This window comes from Phoxinus phoxinus, assembly GCF_949152265.1.
Source record: "Phoxinus phoxinus genome assembly, chromosome: 4".
NCBI lineage: Eukaryota > Metazoa > Chordata > Actinopteri > Cypriniformes > Leuciscidae > Phoxinus > Phoxinus phoxinus.
This window is the reverse complement of record NC_136879.1, coordinates 14,102,354-14,122,275: the sequence shown is the minus strand read 5'-3', so window position 1 is coordinate 14,122,275 and position 19,922 is coordinate 14,102,354. Positions and strand designations below refer to the sequence as shown.

Below are 19,922 nucleotides of genomic sequence, written 5' to 3'. Positions count from 1 at the left end.
TAATAGTGCAGATACAATGCTGCTTTATTCATGCCTGAAATAATACGAAGGATTACATTTTTTTAGCTATTAACATTTTCAATTTATATTCAGAGCGTATTTTTGGTTACAATGGACTGTTGAATTTTAAAATAACTAATGGATTTCCAATAACTAAGAAAATTTTGCCTATGTAAGATTTTTCATGTATGAATCACTTTTGCCAATGTGTGTGTCACACGAACTCAGTTTAGTTTGTTCTTAGTTTCTGTTTTCTTGGACTTTCAGTTTGTGTCCATCAGTCATGTGTGTCTATTTGTCTTAGGGTACGTTTACACAACAACGATATGCTTAAAACTGTAATGTTTTCCGCGTACAGACGACACCATTCACACGGATCCGCGTAAACGACTGAAGACGCTGTATTCTGCTGCCAGGCCATTAGATGGCGATGAAACAGATGTAGACTGAACACGTAATACGCATGTGCATGACGTCATCGACTTCAGAGATGCACACTTTTGTTGTTTACACGGAGACTGTTTTCAAAAGCGTGCACTTTGAAACCAATTTTTTGAAAGTTTGCGTTTTCAGGCCCCCAAAACGCAGATGAACGGCCGTAAATGAACGGCCAAAACGCATTAAAAGTTTTACGTTTTTAGTTGAAAATGCTGTCATGTAGTTGTCATCAGTTGTCATGGACACTCATCAGATCATCACACCTGTTCGTTATCATTTCATTATCTCTGAGTATTCAGTTCCTCAGTTCAGTCTGTTGCTGTTGGTCGATGTTCGTGTTATGCCTGTCTACCTTTTTGTTTTAATAAACCACATTTATATTTGTATCCTGTCTTCAGCTTCTCAATCTCATCTTCTTGTGACAGTGTGAACAGCTCGTAACGAAACTGAACTTCCTAGGTTATCTATGAATTATATATTTGACACATGAAACAAACGAATGCTTATACAATGTTCAGGATAATGCCGAAAGAGCTATTCTGTACTGTAAAGTCAATGTGTCATGAAAAGAAAAGAGATTAATTCAAACTACAGTCTCACATAGCCAGATTTAAATAGTCCATAGTCTCAAATATACTTTATAATCAAACTATCATAAGAGTGTAATTTTAATCACCTAATCTGTCGGCAAACACATCCCCATCTCTATGATCAGATGCTTTCTTAACTGCTGCTTTCTCACCGCTGTCATTTGTGTTGTGTGTTTACTTTGTTATTGAGAGGAAAGCACGCTCTACATATTTACATATACATCTGAACATCACTCTCAGCAGCGTAGACGGCATCGGGATGTTGGTTAACAGCTGCAAAGATACTTACAAAGGTAAAAAAGGTATTGTACTTCTAAGTAAAGAACGAAAAAGTACTTTCCTGATAAGGGCCTTGAACAAAATAATCTAAATTAAGAGCCAGAGAAAATACGCTACATTGTATCGATATTTTAATATAGACAGAAACTAAATATGTGTGAAATTAGATACTAATAACACTTTCGCAAAGTGTCTCAACTGAAAAAAATTTTGCGCTGCCAAAACGCTCCCAAGCGCTGGCTAAAAATGCTGTGGTGGACACACGGCCTAAGGGTTTCCGAATTCTACATAAAGCCCCTATAAATTTACAGCGGATTAGTCCACGTTGGGGAACATTCAGCGATGAACATTCAGGTGTGTGCCACATGCACAAAAGACACCATTCTTATAACTCTGGTCATACAGTCAGTCAAACATGCTCTATACGGTATTGGTATGGTTGCCAACTGTATATAATAATAAAAAAGTGTGGAAATCTTGCACCTATTTTTTATTTCTAAGATAAAACGGCCATTTACTGGTACCGTTGGTGTTCAGAAGTTACAATAAATATCATCTACTGTAGTATTGTCTCCTTAGTTGTATGTGCACATGTGGCAAAACCCATCCATATTGTCATATTTGCATTGTGTTACTGATTACATTTTAGTAAGCAATTAGTCATCTGTGCACTGAAATAGCTATGTTTGAAATAACTGTTAAAACACAGTTCCCATCCCTCCCAACAATGTATAAAATGCCGTTATATGCCCATACATTATGCATACAGACGTGTGTTTATGCATTATAATAGTTTGGCCTCAGAGAAGTGTGAGCAAAAATGGAATATTAAATAGTTAACATAATTAATTAATGCAGTAATTTAAGCGATGGTGAGATATGCGTGTAAAGCAAATCCCAGTCACACTTCACAGTCCGCAGAGCAGCTGAAAACGCCACGGGCGAGAACTGCACAGGAACATCAGCTTTCAGGTTCATTGATTCAGACGCTAAAAATGAACAGGAGAAACAGTCTTTTATCTTCTCCTCTCCGCTCTCCCTTCTATCCGACTCGTTCTCCTCATTTTCTGAGGCGGTAGGAAGAGAAAGAGCTGGGTTGAACTGAACTACGTGATGGTTTGTTGCATTACGAAGAGTGCTTTTCAAAACAAGCCGTTTCTCCGTGCCTCTCGGCTCCTTTGTGTCTTCTTCATCAGTCATCATCAGTGTGCCAGTGTAATTGCTGCTATCACACTGCTAGAGCTCAAACAGAGGCTGAATAGAGCGCGACGGCTCAATATAGCAGGTCCTTATCGCATAACTGAGGCAAAATCACTCTCTTGCTCTCCTTTCCCTTGTTCTCTCCAGCTTTCTGCCCTGTGTTGTTGCCGTGGTAACAGGCAGAGGGAGGAGAGTGATGCTGTGGGTACCATTGACGGGGGGAGTTTTGGGGGATTCTCGGCCTCGCGGACTGAACGCCTTCACACCTCCTCACTACACACAGTCAGAGGCATTACAGGCTAGTGGTAGATGCACTTGATATATCTAGTGTAGAGGTCGACCGATTAATCGGTCGGACGATTAATCGGCCGATTTTTTGCATTTTTTAACATAATCGGCATCGGCCAATATCCACCTATATCAAGCCGATTATTAGGCAGGCGCACACGTGTACGACGCACGCTGCCCCTAGAGTCATTATCCAGCAGAGTGAGCAGACCGCAGACCTTCAGCTTCCAGTGCCTAAAGAAAACGGTAAGGATTCCATTCTACATTCAACTCCTTTATATTTAATTAAAAACTTTTCATGTTACTGCCAACTTTGAGAAAAAACATGAATAGGCGACATGACGTTCGGCTACTTTGGATATTGATAGCGTAGTTGAGGTTGCATTATCACAGCAGAAGGGTTGCTATCATGTCACAATAAGTAAGCAAGAAATTTGCAATTGCAGACAGTACATTTGACTTATTTTTTCTGTTTGTGTGTCTTATATTTGAGAGGGTTGTCACTCAATGCAGAGAAATAAGTAATAAAAAAGAGACCAACGCGCACTATAAGCTAGTGAAGGACTGGCTTTGCTTTGCTAGCGTCGTCGCGGCACTGGTGCCTTAACGACCGTTATCTACCGGACCGAATATCAACACGGATTTCTTTGCTTCATTTCGGTGCTACTGTTATGCATTTGTTTCTCTTGGATGCTCTGAAAACGGACGTTAGAACAGAAACACCGCGTCGCTGCATGTGACGCTAGTCAGCAGCTAACTTTAGCATACCGTTAGCTGGATTAAACACGGTAAAAATGCTGGCCAAACAGTGTAATGTTGTGTGACTGTATTTCACTGTAGAGGCGCGGGAGCGAACGAGAAGTCAAAGAGTGTTTACTTATATTTGTGTGTGTGTGTGTGTGTGAGAGAGAGAGAGAGAGAGAGAGAGAGAGAGAGAGAGAGAGAGAGAGGGGGGGGGGGGCGTGGGAGCGATCGAGAAGTCGCAGAGTGTTTACTTATGTGTGTGTGTGTGTGTGTGTGTGTGAGGCGCGGACGCGATCGAACAGTGGAAACATACAATTTACTAGTACGTTATTGCTACTACTATATTATTAAATAATTCCGTTTCCCCCCCCTTTTTTGCGATAATTGTGTTATGTCCATTTAGCTTTGTCCATAAAACAAAACAAATAAACCATAAATACATGTTTCAGGACAGTTTTTGGGAAGAGGATAGAAATGTTTTTAGTCTTGTATTACTTACAATGCACTGAATTATTAGCTGAATTATGAAACATTTTTTAGATTTATATCTATACCTATCTATAAAATGACTTGAAGATGATGTCAAGATACTATACAAAAAATATTAACATAACCTTTTATTTTTCCCCTTTTTTAGTCATTACAGTCTGATGGCTGAAAAGAAAACCACCCCCATGGCAGCGCTTCACCCAGCCAAGTTTATTTGACAGCTTATTTTCTTCTTACCTGTTTCGTTTATTTAATATATTTGTTATACATTATTTATACAATGTTTTTACATTATACATTTTTAATTTAAGTGTACAAGTTCAGATTGGTGTGTTCAATAAATGTTTTTGTTGAGAAATTTTGTCTATCTTAGTAATTATTTGTGTACTTAAATTATATCTTTCAAATAGAGGTTAAAAACAAGCACATATCGGCCAAATATCGGCCAAAATAAATCGGCAGCATTAATCGGCCATCGGCCGACCCGGATTTTAAAAAATCGGCATCGGCATCGGCCTGAAAAAACTAATATCGGTCGACCTCTAATCTAGTGGCCTTTCTCCACATATAGTGGCTCAACAGTGCATTAATCAGGGAAATAAAGGTCATTGTATTACCGTGTTGATTGATGATGTTACAGAATTTTACACTGTAGTGTATTAATTTAATTCTTTCTTTCCAAAAAAGTCACCTCTATTTATACAGCAGATTGTTACAAAGTAGCTTTACAGTGAAAAACAGGGAAACAATGATTCAATGATGTTCAATTCTTCTGTAAAGCAAATCTAACGAAACACAATAGTGTAATTGTTCAGCTGAAGTGTTGTTGGGATGAGCTCAATGCCGCTCTGGAGAAAACAGTGTAATACTTAGAGCATAATATAAAGGTGCGGTCAGTTACCGTTGTTTGGAAATATCTGCTGGCAAAAACCTGTCATTTCAATTGAATTCATTTAAAATGACGTCCGCAAACTGGAATTTCGCAAGAGGGATTTTCGCATTGCAGATTTCGCAACGTGGATGCATATTACTTCTGTATAAGCTGTGCTTCAAACATCAATAGCATATTTATTATAACAGACAGTGGACAATGGATCTTTTTAGTCTCTGGAAATTGTAAATTTTTTGCTTAAACTTACATTTTATTTTATTTCAATGGACGTTCTATTGACTTTAACTTTGCAACATGTCAACTATAACTCTCATTAGAGCGTTAGTAGACTTTAGACTGTTAGACTGTTAGGCCGTGTGTCCACCAAAGCATTTTTAGCCAGCTCTGCTGAAAACGCTAGGCGCTCTGCTTGGCAGCACAGTTTTTTTTCAGTTGAGACGCTTCGTTGCTATCATATGATACAGAATATCCGTTGGTCGGTGTGGTGTTAGTCCCGCCCCTCCTCCACTGTGATTGGTCAGTTGGGTAAAAAGTGTCAGTGATGAGCGCGGCGTTTTAGCCAAGAGTGAACATTCTTCAACTCTCGGCGACCTGTAAAAAACTCTGAGCGCTCAACGCTTGAATTTGAAATTCAATTTGCTCCCATTGAAAACAATTGAAAAAACACGCCAGCCGCGTGAAAAAAACGCTTTGGTGGACACACGGCCTTAGGTTAGGGTTCGGGTTAGTTGACAGTTGCAAAGTTACTTATAGTCAGTCGAATGTCTGTCGAGGAGCATCAAAATAAAGTTTTAGCCGATATTAAGTCTACTTATACTCTAATGAGAGCTAGTTGATGTAGTTACTTAGTAGAAGATCTAAAGTGAACTACCAAAATAATGTGTTACCCAATAAACTCCCAATTCGAAGTATTAAAGTCCCCCTGTGGTGAAAATCCAGCTTTTAATGTTGTGTATATGTCTATGTGATGTTTTTAATATGCTTTAAGACAAACCATGTGTAGATTCATAAGTCGACAGCATTGCTGAGTATTTTCTGCTTAAAACTGCAGTGAACCAAAGACAGTCTCAAAAACACGGTGTGAAATCGCTGGTGTTTCTGACGTCACACACTACCTTGACCAATCAGATCAACGTGTGATCGTCAATCAGTGGATCTCTGAGCTGAGTGAGTGAGTGGAGGCGGGGAACATTTGCATATTCATAGAACCGCATATACTAAATGAGGCAAGGGTGTAGAGTTACATTCAAGATATTTTAAGGCATGAAGAATTTTATTTTCAAGGACATTTTATTTATTTATTTAATTTTGGTGATTAAAGATGAGTTTTAAGGGATAAAATAATTTACTGCAGGGGGACTTTAAACTTTGTTTTGTACATCGCCCTGTACTGTTCGTTGTACAGACATGAATGAGACCTCAAATGGTGTGTGGCTTGAAAGATATCGAAGAATTACGGTTGAGGCAGATATTTCCAAGTGAACCAGATGTTTGTTGACCCGTCACGTTTGATGCACTCTGATGTGATGTAAAAACAAGTTGTGGTTTGAAACGGCGGGGCCCTTGTATCTGAATGGATGGTCCTTGGCCAGAATGTGCAGCAGATTTAATGCCTTTGGCTTGTAAGACTAACAGTGTTTCTAAGTAACGGCAACAGGATTGACTGTCTTGCATGCATCTGCTAATTATAAATGAGTCGACATTTAGGAGTACAATATACAGTAGTGGCCAAAAGTGATGTCCGGAGGGAATATTTGTTTTTAATGCTAACTCTAAACTTGGTTATGATATTTGTCTGACAAAATGATTGGACAAAAAATACTAAAGCTAATGGTTTTATTTTACTATGCATATAAAAACTCATAGAAATGCTATGCTCATAGAAAAAAGCAAACACTGACTACAACATAATTCATTATTAATAATTCATTGGTTGTCTCTTACAGTGCTATGCATAAGTTTAGACACCCATGCTAAAGTTGACTAAAAAGAGGAATAAAAAATCATCTTTTGGAAATTTAACTTAATGCCTTAATTTAAAAAAATAGGAAAAATCCAACCTTTAAGGACACCAATTTTCTTTGTGAATGAATAATGTATCGTAAATAAATAAATTTTCTTCCTTAAAATACAGGGTGCATAAGTTTGGACAACCCTATGTTAAATTCCCATAGAGGCAGGCAGATTTTTATTTTTAAAGGCCAGTTACTTCATGGATCCAGGATACTCTGCATCCTGATAAAGTTCACTTGGCCTTTGGAATTAAAATAGCCCCACATCATCACATATCCTTCACCATACCTAGAGATTGGCATGGTTTTATTTCAGTTAGCCTAACAGCTGGTTTGATTTGCATTGAGAGATGATCTTATGGAAAGTACTCCATGCCAATCTCCAGGTATGGTGAAGGATATGTGATGATGTGGGGCTATTTTAATTCCAAAGGCCAAGGGAACTTTATCAGGATGCATAGTATCCTGGATTCATGAAGTAACTGGCCTTTAAAAATAAAAATCTGCCTGCCTCTATGGGAATTTAACATAGGGTTGTCCAAACTTATGCACCCTGTATTTTAAGGAAGAAAATTTATTTATTTACGATACATTATTCATTCACAAAGAAAATTGGTGTCCTTAAAGGTTGGATTTTTCCTATTTTTTTAAATTAAGGCATTAAGTTCAATTTCCAAAGGATGATTTTTTATTCCTCTTTTTAGTCAACTTTAGCATGGGTGTCTAAACTTATGCATAGCACTGTATGTGTTCATCATTTCTTTGTATGACAGCCTAGCCAAAAATTATGTCCGCACAATTTGGCATGTTGTTTCATTTTGATTTAATGTTGTGACAGGCGCCAGTAGCCTATTATTTTATGTTTCTGTTTTACCTTGAGAGTTTTTAAAACGTATTGTTTTATAAGTTTGTCGAAATGTATGGTGGTAGCATAAAAATATGAATTATAAACTCATGTGGTGAATGCAGCAGTAAACTTTCCAAGTTTGCAGAAGCACTTCTAATCTGGGCAGACTTGAGTTTCTTGTTATATTTGTTTTCAAAATTGCACACTTACATGAAAACATGTTAATGTACTTGACATTTATTTAAATGATTATCATAATAGGCCATGATGAATTATGCATTTGATAACCAATATAATGTCTATATAACCTTGATTATTTTCCAAAGAAGGTGACTTGTGCCAATAGTACATAAGACAAACCAGACACTTTTATTTTCATTTTGTTTTAAAAATGACAGTGTATTTAAAATTTTAATAATACAGGTTTGTTGTAAATGTAATTTTATTATATCTTTATGACGGGTATCACTGGGATTGCATGAGCAAACTTTCAGACTGTGTAAAGTGTGTTAATGAGTGCGTTGGTGTTTTTGTCATGTCATGTAATGTAACTTTTCGTTTGTAAATAAAACTTCAAAACAGAATCAGTTGCTCTTTTTTTATTAAAAATAAAACTATCATAATTTACTTTTATCTTTGATATTTACAGTAAATGTGCAAATTACATCTAATATTTTAGCTGTTAAATAAATGTCATTAAAATGTGAAAATTGGGGTGTGTTGGGGGGAGATTAATGGGAATGTTTCCTAATAATATGGTGAAATTAAATTGTAACAAGTCACATAAAATATTATATTTAGCTACATTAAGTAACATTTTGGCTTATGTCTAAAGAACATTTATTGAGGAGTATGGTCTTTATAACAAATAATATGTTTTTACTTTGTTTTAATTTTTTTTTTGTTCTGGGGAAAATAAATATATTTTATTAATAATCAATCAAAATGTAAGGTTTGAACCCAACCATAAGTGTAATTTGAGAAACTCTAATAAATTTGGCTGTAACAAATTAGGTTTTTCTTTAATTTAAGCAGTATTTATTTAAAATAGCCCTAAAATGTATTTTTGGACAGGAAACTAATGAGAGAGACAGCAGGTGAGCCAGACAGGAGGAAGATGAAACGAGAGAGTGTGAGGGGAACGAGGGAGGAGTTGGTGGGGGTTTGGGGAATAGATAATCTAACGCTATTGGACGGCATTAAAGAACTCGTAATGCAAGAATCCCTCTATTGGCGGCAGTGCAGATTAAAGGTTGTGGGTTTGGCATGTGGAAGATATTATATAATTCATCCTCTGATTAAGTTTTCACCACATTGGCAGTGTTTATTTAATTATTCACTAAAATTTCATATTATTTGTCAGTGTTGAGTGTGTCTGTGTACATGTGTTATTCCCTGCACAGTTTTTCCTTTCTCCATTTCCCAGCATTGGACTCTTCTGATCAGTCTTGCTTACTCTGTTAACCACACAAAGACAACATACTCCTACAAAGTGCACCGTGCTTGCAATGAGTTGCATGAAAGCATAAAACAAATAATACATTATCGTTACACGCCTTGGCAAAGTCACCTCAGAAATGTAATCTTTGGTGAGTTTGGATTTCATGTCCATGTGATGAAATATTAGGGAAACCTGCAATTGAGCACTGCTAGCAACATGTGATGTTCATTTGTTTTTATCTTAGCATCAATCATTTTAATGAAGTGTGTTATTAGGTTTTTAATGTTAAATATCCCAGTTTAATGTGATGAAACAACTACAAGTAAACAATAGGTATTAGTCATTTGTAGCTTGAACATTATCGACGCGTGGTGCTTTAGAGGAGGAATTTAAAGAAACTACTAACTTCATTTATATAGCACTTTTTACAATACAGATTGTATAGAAGTAGCTTTACAGTGATAATAGGAAATTAATGGAACAAAGATTGAACAAAGCAGCTGTAGAAGAAAGTCATTGTCTAGTTTAAATAAGTTTTTGATTGATTAATTTCCATCATAAAAATCATTAGTTATTAACTTAGGGGCCGCCACTGTTTTTAACTGAAAACATAAAACATTTAATGCGTTCTGGCCGTTTGGTGGCCTGAGAACATAAACTTTGAAATAGGTTTTTGTTAATAACTTTGAAACTGTTTTGAAATTGATACCATTATGTGAAAACGGTGACGGCGTGCACATAAGTATTATGTGTTTACTCTATAGGTATGAGTTGATATGCACGTTTAAATGTGTCTGTGCACGGGTGCAAAGTCTTTCTTTACAAAGTGACATCGCCAAATTACAAGTTTATGTGGATCCATGAGAACGGGAATCATGGGGGAGCCCTCCCCCCCCGGAGAGCACGCCAAATACGCATAACCTTTACGGTTAAGAGCTCACTTAAGTTCTGGGGAGGTAAACCATTTAATGCTTTGTAAGTAATTAGCAAGATTTAAAATGTATGCAATATTTATTAGGGAGCCAATGCAGAACCGGGCTAATATGGTCATACTTCCTGGTTCTGGTAAGAACTTGAGCTGCTGCATTTTGGACCAGCTGTAGTTTGTTTATTAAGCGTGCAGGGCAACCACCCAGTAGAGCATTACAATAATCTAGCCTTGAGGTCATAAATGCATGCTTACTTTTCTGCAGTTGTCATTTAGAGCATATGTCGTAATTTAGATTAGTGTTGTCAAAATACGGACTTCGGTACAAGACGGTACTGGAATTAAAAAAATGTGACAATAGCAGCATTTCCCTTTAGCATTTTGAGCGGATTCTTAAACACCTCTGATTGGCCATTGTGTTCACACCATTCTTCCTAATGATATCTCCCAAGGGTAGCAGGGTGAACAGCAACGGTCCTAGTACTGAGCCTTGTGGTACACCATACTGAACTTGTGATTGATAAGACATCTCTTCATTTACTGCTACAAACTGATAACGGTCAGAAAAGTATGATTTAAACCATGCTAGTGCAATTCCACTAATGCCAACATAATTTACAAGTCAATTCATAAGAATGTTGTGGTCGATGATATCAAATACAGCACTAAGATCGAGTAACACTAATAGAGAGATACAACCACGATCAGATTATGTATATGTATTGGAGGCCAGATGGTATGAGCTGAGCAGGGAAACCTCACTCCCTTGGCCTCTATTGCAGCTCTGAGCCCCAATTTGGTTCATCTTGGACATGAATGATGATATTTTTAATGAAAACTGAGAGATTTCTGTCCCATGAAAATCCACCCCCTCCCCTCCCCACCCCAAACTTAAAAAAAGTAATGTATATCTTCAGACTACTTGGATTAAACCACCTGATTGCTTTTATAATTAACTTTTGGAAGCTTGAAAGTTTTGGGGGAATGAGTTTTCAAAAGAGGGACAAAAAACTCTAGGTTTCATTTTAGTGCCCCAATTTTGCCATTTTAAATATTCCTAATTTTGTTTTGGAGGTCTCCTACAATAGTTTTACAAGGTCAAAAAACACTTTAATTTTCTCATAATATATTGCAGCATCACCTCTTTTCTTACAGTGAATAATTGAATAATGATCCAGTCTCTCTAAACCCTCCCCTCTGAGAGCCAATCACAATCCCTTTAACTGTTGATTATCACATATCTTTGAACTGGCTGTACGTTTTCCCCCCTGTCCAGACATGAACTCAGACTGAGCCTGGAGAAACAGAAACACTGCTGCCGATTGGGTGCAGATTAAAGCTGCCTCTTTGACCTCACAGCTGGACAACAGGAACGCAGTGCATAAATCCATCATAATTCAGGGCTCCAATCAGATAATTCACTTTCCTGATGTGACACTTTCTACAGTTTACTTTCTATAAAGAGATAACCTCATTTCAGAATTGAAGTCAACTAATTTTGGGCTCTTTTTGTGTGCCGACAGACAATATGGGACACACATGACTAATGGAAATAATGTCAAGGAAAATGTTTTTAAGGTCAGCCTTAAAAGTGTGTGTTTAACTACTATCTAATTACATAAAAAAATAAGTACAAAGTAATTATTTGGGTAGGTTTAAGGGTGGGTTAAGGGAAGGGTCAACAGTGTAACTATAGTAGACATTAATTACAGCTGTAATTACAAGCAAAATTTTTAATATATATATATATATATATATATATATATATATATAAGTACAATGTAAAAATATGTATGTACACAATAAGTTAATTGTATAAAACGATTAATTTAAATGTTAGTAGTTAAGGACACCTGATATAAAGTAGGGCCCAATTTTTCCAGCTGATGAACGATAAACACCCTGACAGCCAATCAGAATACATCCTGTTTGAGCGCTCGACCAATTAAAACAGCAGATGACAAAACTGCAGCAAGTGCTTATGATAAACAGAAATATATCGTCCGCTGGTGTGGATGCAAATATAGTTATTGTTATAGTTATCTTTACAGTTATATTTCTTGGTGTGAACGGGCCTTCAGAATAAACAGAATGATATCGGCAGCTGGTGTGGATGCTATAGTTATCTTTAGTTATCATTCTTGGTGTGAATGGGCCTTAAGATTCCTGATATATCGTTATATAACTCGCTTGAATAGATAAACAGATGTTGTCTACAAATGGTTGGTTATGGTTTCTTACGTCAAACATCTAGTTCATTACAGTTCATCATGCACGCTAACCGTTTTGCCTAAACAAGCGGTTCCTGACTGTGTGTATGTGTGTCTGCTGAGGTCTGGGTTGTCTGGCATATGTTCAAATGTTTGATTTAAAAATGAATGAGATCTGAAAAGCGACTAGACTACACTTCTGGATGAGGACATCAAGAAATATATGGTAAAAGCCTTTTTGAAGAACATTATGTTTCAAATGTACATTTAATACACAAAACAGCATTCGCAACCTCACTTCACTTGGAAATGTGATGTATTTCCAAGTAATACATGATATTCAAGTGGGGAAAAAAGAAAATTGAGAGTTGATTGCACTGTGAAAAGTGGACATGCCATACAACAATGAACCACCAGTGCCACTATCATAAACATCATTATGTTGAGTTTCTAGCAGCTCTCTGTTTAAATTTCTTAGAGGTGGGAGATATGGTCAAAATCCTTACCACGATATAATAAATTTTCAACCACAGTAAGGAACGCCATCACGTTATAGTAATTCAGTCTGAAATCAGAGACGCTAATTGAAATTAAAGCCATACTCTACATTTCTAAACATTGTCAATTAAATGACTGCTCGTTACATTTGGAAAACTTTCAAACTCACATTACAACTGGCTATTTTTTACTTAAGACAACCAAATAGTTTCTTCATTGACTCAAAAACAGCCATTATCTAAATCCCGAAATTACTTTCTCTCGCCGGGTGACTGACCATCAGACTTTTCACCTGCAACATCTGATCATATTTTCATAAATATTTTTTTTAGAATGTCTTACTCTTGCTTTGAAAAAAAAAGAACAATATTTAAATCTCTTAATTGCCTTTAAACAGTATACAATATATATATATATATATATATATATATATTCAAACGCGCATCCCTATGGATTGAACACGTGAGTGCGCCGTCTGCGTTTTCGCGGGTTTGCGTTTCTGAGATTTGCCTTCGAACCTATTTCAGGGAGTGCGTTCTCGAGACACCAGGCACTGTTCTGTGCGGATGGGCGGCAGGAGCGTGTTAAGGGTTTTCTGTTAGAACGATGTCGTGTTAGCTAAGTTAATAACTAATGATCTTCGCAACGGAAGTGAATCGATCAAAACTAACTTTAACTGGACAATAACTTTATCCTAGAGCTGTGGTAAAGCCTAAACAATCTGTTACGGTAATTTCTATTATCACCGTAAAGCTGCTTTGAAACAATCCATACTGTTAAAAGTGCTATATAAATGAAGGTGACTATTCCGTGTGTGAGTTTGGTTGAAATGTGCAACATGAACAGAACTACAACTGACAACTGGTTGTCTGTCACACATCATTGTCACACGGCAATGAGGCCACGCTTTGCAGGTTATTCTTTTCTGTCAATTGCTAATGTTATGAGCTGAAAATGACTGAAAATATGAGTATGGAGGAGACTGGACAGGAGACAGGACTTATGAAGGTGTCAGGCCTTACACAAAGCCTACTGTGAGTATGACAAAGGAAGTGATAACATTTACCACAAAGCAGAAAGTACTTAATGATGTGTGCCAGAATATAACTGCATTCACCATCATTTTACTATTGTTTGATGAAGTAATGCTGCCATGACTTCTAGAAAATGTACACAAAGTGTCTTTTATTTGAAATGTGCTTTGTACTTTGTGCCAGGTTTTGTGGCTATGTAGCTTTGTTCAGGGAGGCATAAAATATCTGGTTCCATCTGGTTGTCTGTAGTCAAAATGCAAAGCAAACAAGAAAATGGGCCTATTAGAGTTTTGGAAATGCATTTAAGTACGATTTTATTGCAAGCTATTTTTTTGTTGTTGTCATTTAGGACACAACCTGACCGACCGTTAACAAATGCAAATCACAGTAGTGTTTAAAGTCTCTATATTCGCTCAGAGGGAGAGTTTTTAGACATATCATGTGCACAATGCAGTAATGCCTCTGGTGTCTAATGTGCCTCATGAGTTCAGCGCAATGGCAAGATGTCAAAATTCCCTGTTCCTTTTTTTTATTTTTTTCTGTCCACACTGACAGCTACTCTTTTTTTATCTCCTTCGGAGGTCCTGTTAATGCTAAAGTCATTGCTATGATGACAATTCTAGATATACTGGATATTGAGATAAGCTCTCCAAACAAACTGATCTGGGGTGCGTTTCCCAAAAGCATAGTTAGCCAGCTATGGTCGCAAGTTCTGTTGAATTGTGTTGTTAACCATAGTTGGCTTCGGGAAACGCACCCCAGATTTCATCAGTTGCAGAAGGACAGAGTGGATTGTCAGTGCTACAGATCAGATTTAAAAGCCAAATCAGTATTGAATATGCAGAACCTGATTGCACCAAATGCAACATTTCCTGGATCGACCTCTTTGTTGAATCCTGCAACAACAATCCAATCAACCAATCAGATTTTAGGGACACGTTTTTTTATGTCAAGTTTAGGGTTAGGTGCTTCAACATCAGTGTTATATACATATCATTTCCCTCTGATTTTAGGGATCGGTTCGGGTTAGGTTTAGGGCTAGGATTAAAATTTCCGGACCAAAATGTTGTTCCAGGATCATATCAATATGTTGACCCAGGAACGTGTCTAACTCGGCAAAATCAGGACTGCATTGCATACATGTGCCTAACCTTTCAAGCCTAAACATTTGTGGTTAAAGAGGATGGGGTTGAAAAACACACCATATCCACCTTTCACTTTACACAGAATAATCCACAGTTGCTAAATTACAGAACCTGAAAAGAAATATGCATATACCCTATATAAAAGAGCTACCCTATATACCCTATGTTACAGGGCGAATCATCTTAAATGTAAGTGTGTAAAGTCCAAAGCCACTCAGTGTTTTACTCTTTCCTTCTCTTACAAACATATGTAATCTCTCTCTTTATCCATCTTTTGCTCTTTCCCTCAATCAAACACTGGTGAGTAAATAACCCTAACCGCAGTGACAGCTGAGGTGTAAAATCTAAACTGTTGCTATGGAAAAGGGGAAGAGAACATATTTTACTGCCATTATGCTACCAAATTAATGAGCATTACATAGCCTAGCATTGCCACAGGTCACTGTACCAGCAGTGCAGGTTACCATGTTAACCGAGCTTAATAGCACAGAAGGAGCTATAATTAGAGCTTGAGAGAGCAGAATTGTTTCAAAATTAGAGCTCTTGATTAAATGTGCAAAGTTGCTCTTGAAAGTGAAAAACGCACATTTGAATAGCAAATGCGAACATCTGCAATGCTAATTAGCTGGTAGCCAAAATAAGGGAGAAATAACGTCAGTGGAAGGTTTTGTGTGTGTGTGCTCTGTTCACATCACACATCAAATTGTCCCTCTCTTTCTCTCCTCCAGGATTCTCCTGACAGTTGTGGTGATATTCCGGATCCTGATTGTGGCCATTGTTGGTGAAACAGTGTATGAGGATGAGCAGACCATGTTTATCTGCAACACCCTCCAACCTGGGTGCAACCAGGCCTGCTACGACAAGGCCTTCCCCATCTCCCACATCCGGTACTGGGTCTTCCAGATCATCCTTGTTTGCACACCCAGCTTGTGCTTCATCACCTATTCAGTGCACCAGTCGGCCAAACAGCGTGACCGTCGCTACTCCTTCCTCTACCCAATCATGGAGAAGGACTACAGTCGTGAGGGTACCCGCAAACTACGCAACATTAATGGTATTTTGGTGCAGCATTCTGACAGTGGCGGCGGAAAGGACGAAGCTGATTGCTTAGAGGTAAAGGAGATCCCAAATGCTCCGAGAGGCCTCCTGCACGGCAGGAACTCCAAGGTACGCCGACAAGAGGGAATCTCTCGCTTTTACATAATCCAGGTGGTTTTCCGCAATGCACTTGAGATAGGCTTCTTGGCGGGGCAGTATTTTTTATACGGCTTCAGTGTTCCTGGCATTTTCGAGTGTGACCGCTACCCCTGCCTGAAGGAGGTGGAGTGCTACGTATCACGGCCCACTGAGAAGACGGTCTTCCTAGTGTTCATGTTTGCAGTGAGTGGCATCTGCGTCGTGCTCAACCTCGCAGAGCTCAACCACCTCGGCTGGAGGAAAATTAAGGCTGCCATTCGAGGTGTGCAAGCCCGCAGGAAGTCCATCTGTGAGATCCGTAAAAAGGACATGGCCCACCTGTCACAACCGCCAAACCTGGGCAGGACCCAGTCCAGTGAGTCTGCTTATGTCTGATCTCCATTCATCCAAATATGGCGTCACAAGGAGTCGAGTGGAGAGTGGAATGCCTAAATTACAAGGCGCTTATGGTACTTGTGCAAATGTTTATAATGGTGAAGAGGGAGTGGCTCAACATAGCCACACCCCTTTCCCACAAGCCACTCCCTCCCTGTTTATTGCGCATGACAATGTTTGAGGAAGTTCGCACAATGTAAGGCTTCTGGAACAGCATGTGAGGACGAGGCATGGAGGAGTTTGAAAGTCTCAAACTGTGCATCGGTGGAAGGGCGAAGAGCGTGAGGTATGATACTAGGAGCTGATGGGCGTCAAACACAGAATGTTATGGAAACAAAAGAATCTGGGATTGTTTTCCCACTTTTCTCACTCTCAGATCTTGAGGAAAGAGGAATGACCAAGAAGGATGTTTTGCAGGAGAGCGTAGCATGACTATAACCTCCCATTTTTTTCTCAACCGTTGTCCCTGAGATGGTGCCAGAAGAGGAATACTGTTTAGGTTTGCTCTCCTGGCAGTGAATCGGCCTAAAACAAACAACGGGTGAGATATAAACATTGTTACAGCAGTGGCACCTTCACTTTGATGTATGATTGAACAAACATTATCATCGTTTTTGTAATCTCTCTCTGGTTGTCGTACGAGACTAGGAGATGATTATTACCTCTGCGCAAATTGTGCCCTTCCACAAAGACTCTTACGTGTTCCAGTCAAGTACTCCTCTCTCTTGTGGTGCATGAATGTGTGTTTATATGTATGTGTGTGACCAAAGTTGAAAGAATTTAGAGACTGCAGATTCCTTTTTGTTCATTTTATGATTATACGTTTTCTTTTCTTTTTTGTGAAAAGGTTGGTGCCATCAACTTAAATGACTGTTTTTTTTTTCAGATTATTATTTAAAACATAGAGTTAAAAGATTATTACAAAGTTAGACTATTTATCTTTATTGGGAAACGGAGCCAACCCTGCTGATAAGAATCGCCATGCTGGTCCAAGGCTGGTTTATGTTGATTATTGCTGGTGGAGCAGCATAGCCAGGGTCTGCGTCTGAAATCGAATACTTCACCACCACATAGTATGCCAAAAACAATATGCCAAAAGAGTAGTATGTATGATGAATGAAGTGCGCATTCGATGTACACTTTAACCTCCCAAGAGGCCACAGAAGAGGATTTATGAATGAAAGGAAAGCGACGCAACTGTCGTAGGTCACGTGACAGTAACAATGGCGGATGTAGCACGTCAGATTTCATTCATACTACACACATATAGTATATATACTATATACATACTTTTTATCGGTCGCAAAGTAAATTCAAATGCGATTTTAGATGCACCAATGCTGTTCACCGGAAAAAAAATATGCTTGGTAACCAGCATGGTCTTTCTGGTGAATGTGATTAACAAAGGAAATCTTGTTTGTTATGATAATGTAGATGGGGACACCCGGACAAATGATTGAAGAAAAAAAAATATGTGTCCAGATGTTTCTATCAGATGAATTTATTATCAGAAAGCATAAAGATATATTTCAAAAGCATGTTTACAAAGCTTTATCTGTCAAATGACTTTTGAAATGAAAATCGATGTTCAGTGTGTTATTAGGAAAAAGGAATAATTTACAGTGTTTCATTAGCTTTTTCTTCTTGTCACGTGTTTATCAGCATGCCTTTATTAGTAAGAAAAGACGAAGCGTAGAAAAAAATATATGTTTGCATTGCACTTTGTGGGATGGGAAGAGTGGATAAAAGGAGAAACTCACTGTGGGAAGGACTTTAGTGCTGGGAAAGTGAGCCTTTTGAATCGGTCCATCCTAAATAAGATCAATGATGAGTATGTGCGTGTATGTAGCTGTGATCCCCTGTGTGCCTTTGTTTACACAGTGTGGGATAAAGCAGGGTGTGACGTCTCTAACAAAAGACACAGATTACATTGAGTTGTCATTCAGACAATATTAGCAGTAGCTTAGGCCCAATAAAGAAAGTACTTGTGCCTACACTGCCCTGACTAACCTCTGCACGTGCACATAAAAAACAACCCAGTGTAGACAGAACACAGTCAACTAACACAGGCCAGCTCGCTGACACACCGCAGACGCAGAAAACATTGACAGAGAAGAGGCAGAGAGGAAACTGCAGAGGCCCTTTAATAGCAACACAATGAGTCCAGACTTAGACATGTCTTACAGAAAAGTCTTTCACAGGAAAGTGTGTGTTTATGTTTAGCTGGACAGTTCAGGCCAGAAGTCAGCGTGAGTTTGGATATTGTCGTTCACATCTAAATTGAACGAGAGGTATAAAATGGGTCACGTTTATGAGGCCTCGCATTTGTTTTATTGCGAATGTAAGCAACTCGTAAATGATCCGAAAACCTCAGAAGCGAATGCAGACTTTTCTGTGCATGCAACCCTGTTGCTTCCAAGATGAGAACCAGGATTTCTATGCTTACATTTACGCCCAGGGTGCAAAATTAACTCTCATCAAGCGGCAAATGCAATTGGCAAGTACATAAATTAGGCTGCTTGCCAGTTTATTATGAACTGTAAAAGACTGCAATAATCTGAACCTTGATGAAGTGATGATGCAATTTAAAGACATACAAACTGTCTTTAAAAAAACTAAAACAAACAAACAACCCCGGCATTTGCCAGCATGACGAGAAGTTGATTTTGGATACCGTGTATGTACTCTAAAAAATAATAATTCTTAAACAGTATTTTTGTAGCATACAACTCAATCTTTTTGGAAGAACGTTTGGAAAAAATGCCAGTGAAATATAGAAATATATATTATCTGAGGTCTGCTTATCTTAACCAAATTCAGTTTGGTAAATTAATCTTGTTTTAAGGAGGCTAATATGAAGAAGAAGAAAAACAAGACAAATATACTATTTAAGAACATTATTTCTGCAGTGCATCTATCTAGGAAGAAACTCAATTTGATCAACAAAAAACAAAAAAAAAGAACACTGTGCAAATCGGGACCAGTTTAACATGTAAATTATATTTACATGTTATTGCCATTATTGTGTGGGGCAAAAAGGAAATGCATCCCTTCTCTTGGGACCAAGCACATCCTATATCTGTCTCTTTTTTAGTATGCTGTACCTTCTCCTGAAAATCCCAGTTCTTTTATTCTGATCTAAGGATATAGTATCTCTACCAAAATCATAACCTCTGTAACTATGCAGCGTCAAAGGGGCATCTTTTACAAGCGTATTATTTTCAAGTGCAGTTCAGAGATTATGAAGATTGATTCCCCAAGTGAGAACTTCTTCATGTGCTTGCATTAATCCACTCTTCTCCTCAGTCTATTTTC

General features: G+C 38.0%; 1 protein-coding gene across 1 annotated transcript in view; it reads left to right on the top strand.

The window, feature by feature from the left end:
* Positions 1-19,548, top strand: part of gjd1b (gap junction protein delta 1b) — a 34,728-nt gene extending 15,180 nt beyond the window's left edge. Inside the window, exon 2 of the mRNA XM_079610707.1 lies at positions 15,764-19,548. Within this exon, the coding sequence (XP_079466833.1) occupies positions 15,764-16,607 (844 nt within the window). The 3' untranslated portion in view covers positions 16,608-19,548. The remainder of the gene's footprint in view (positions 1-15,763) is intronic.
* Positions 19,549-19,922: the final 374 nt, after the last annotated feature.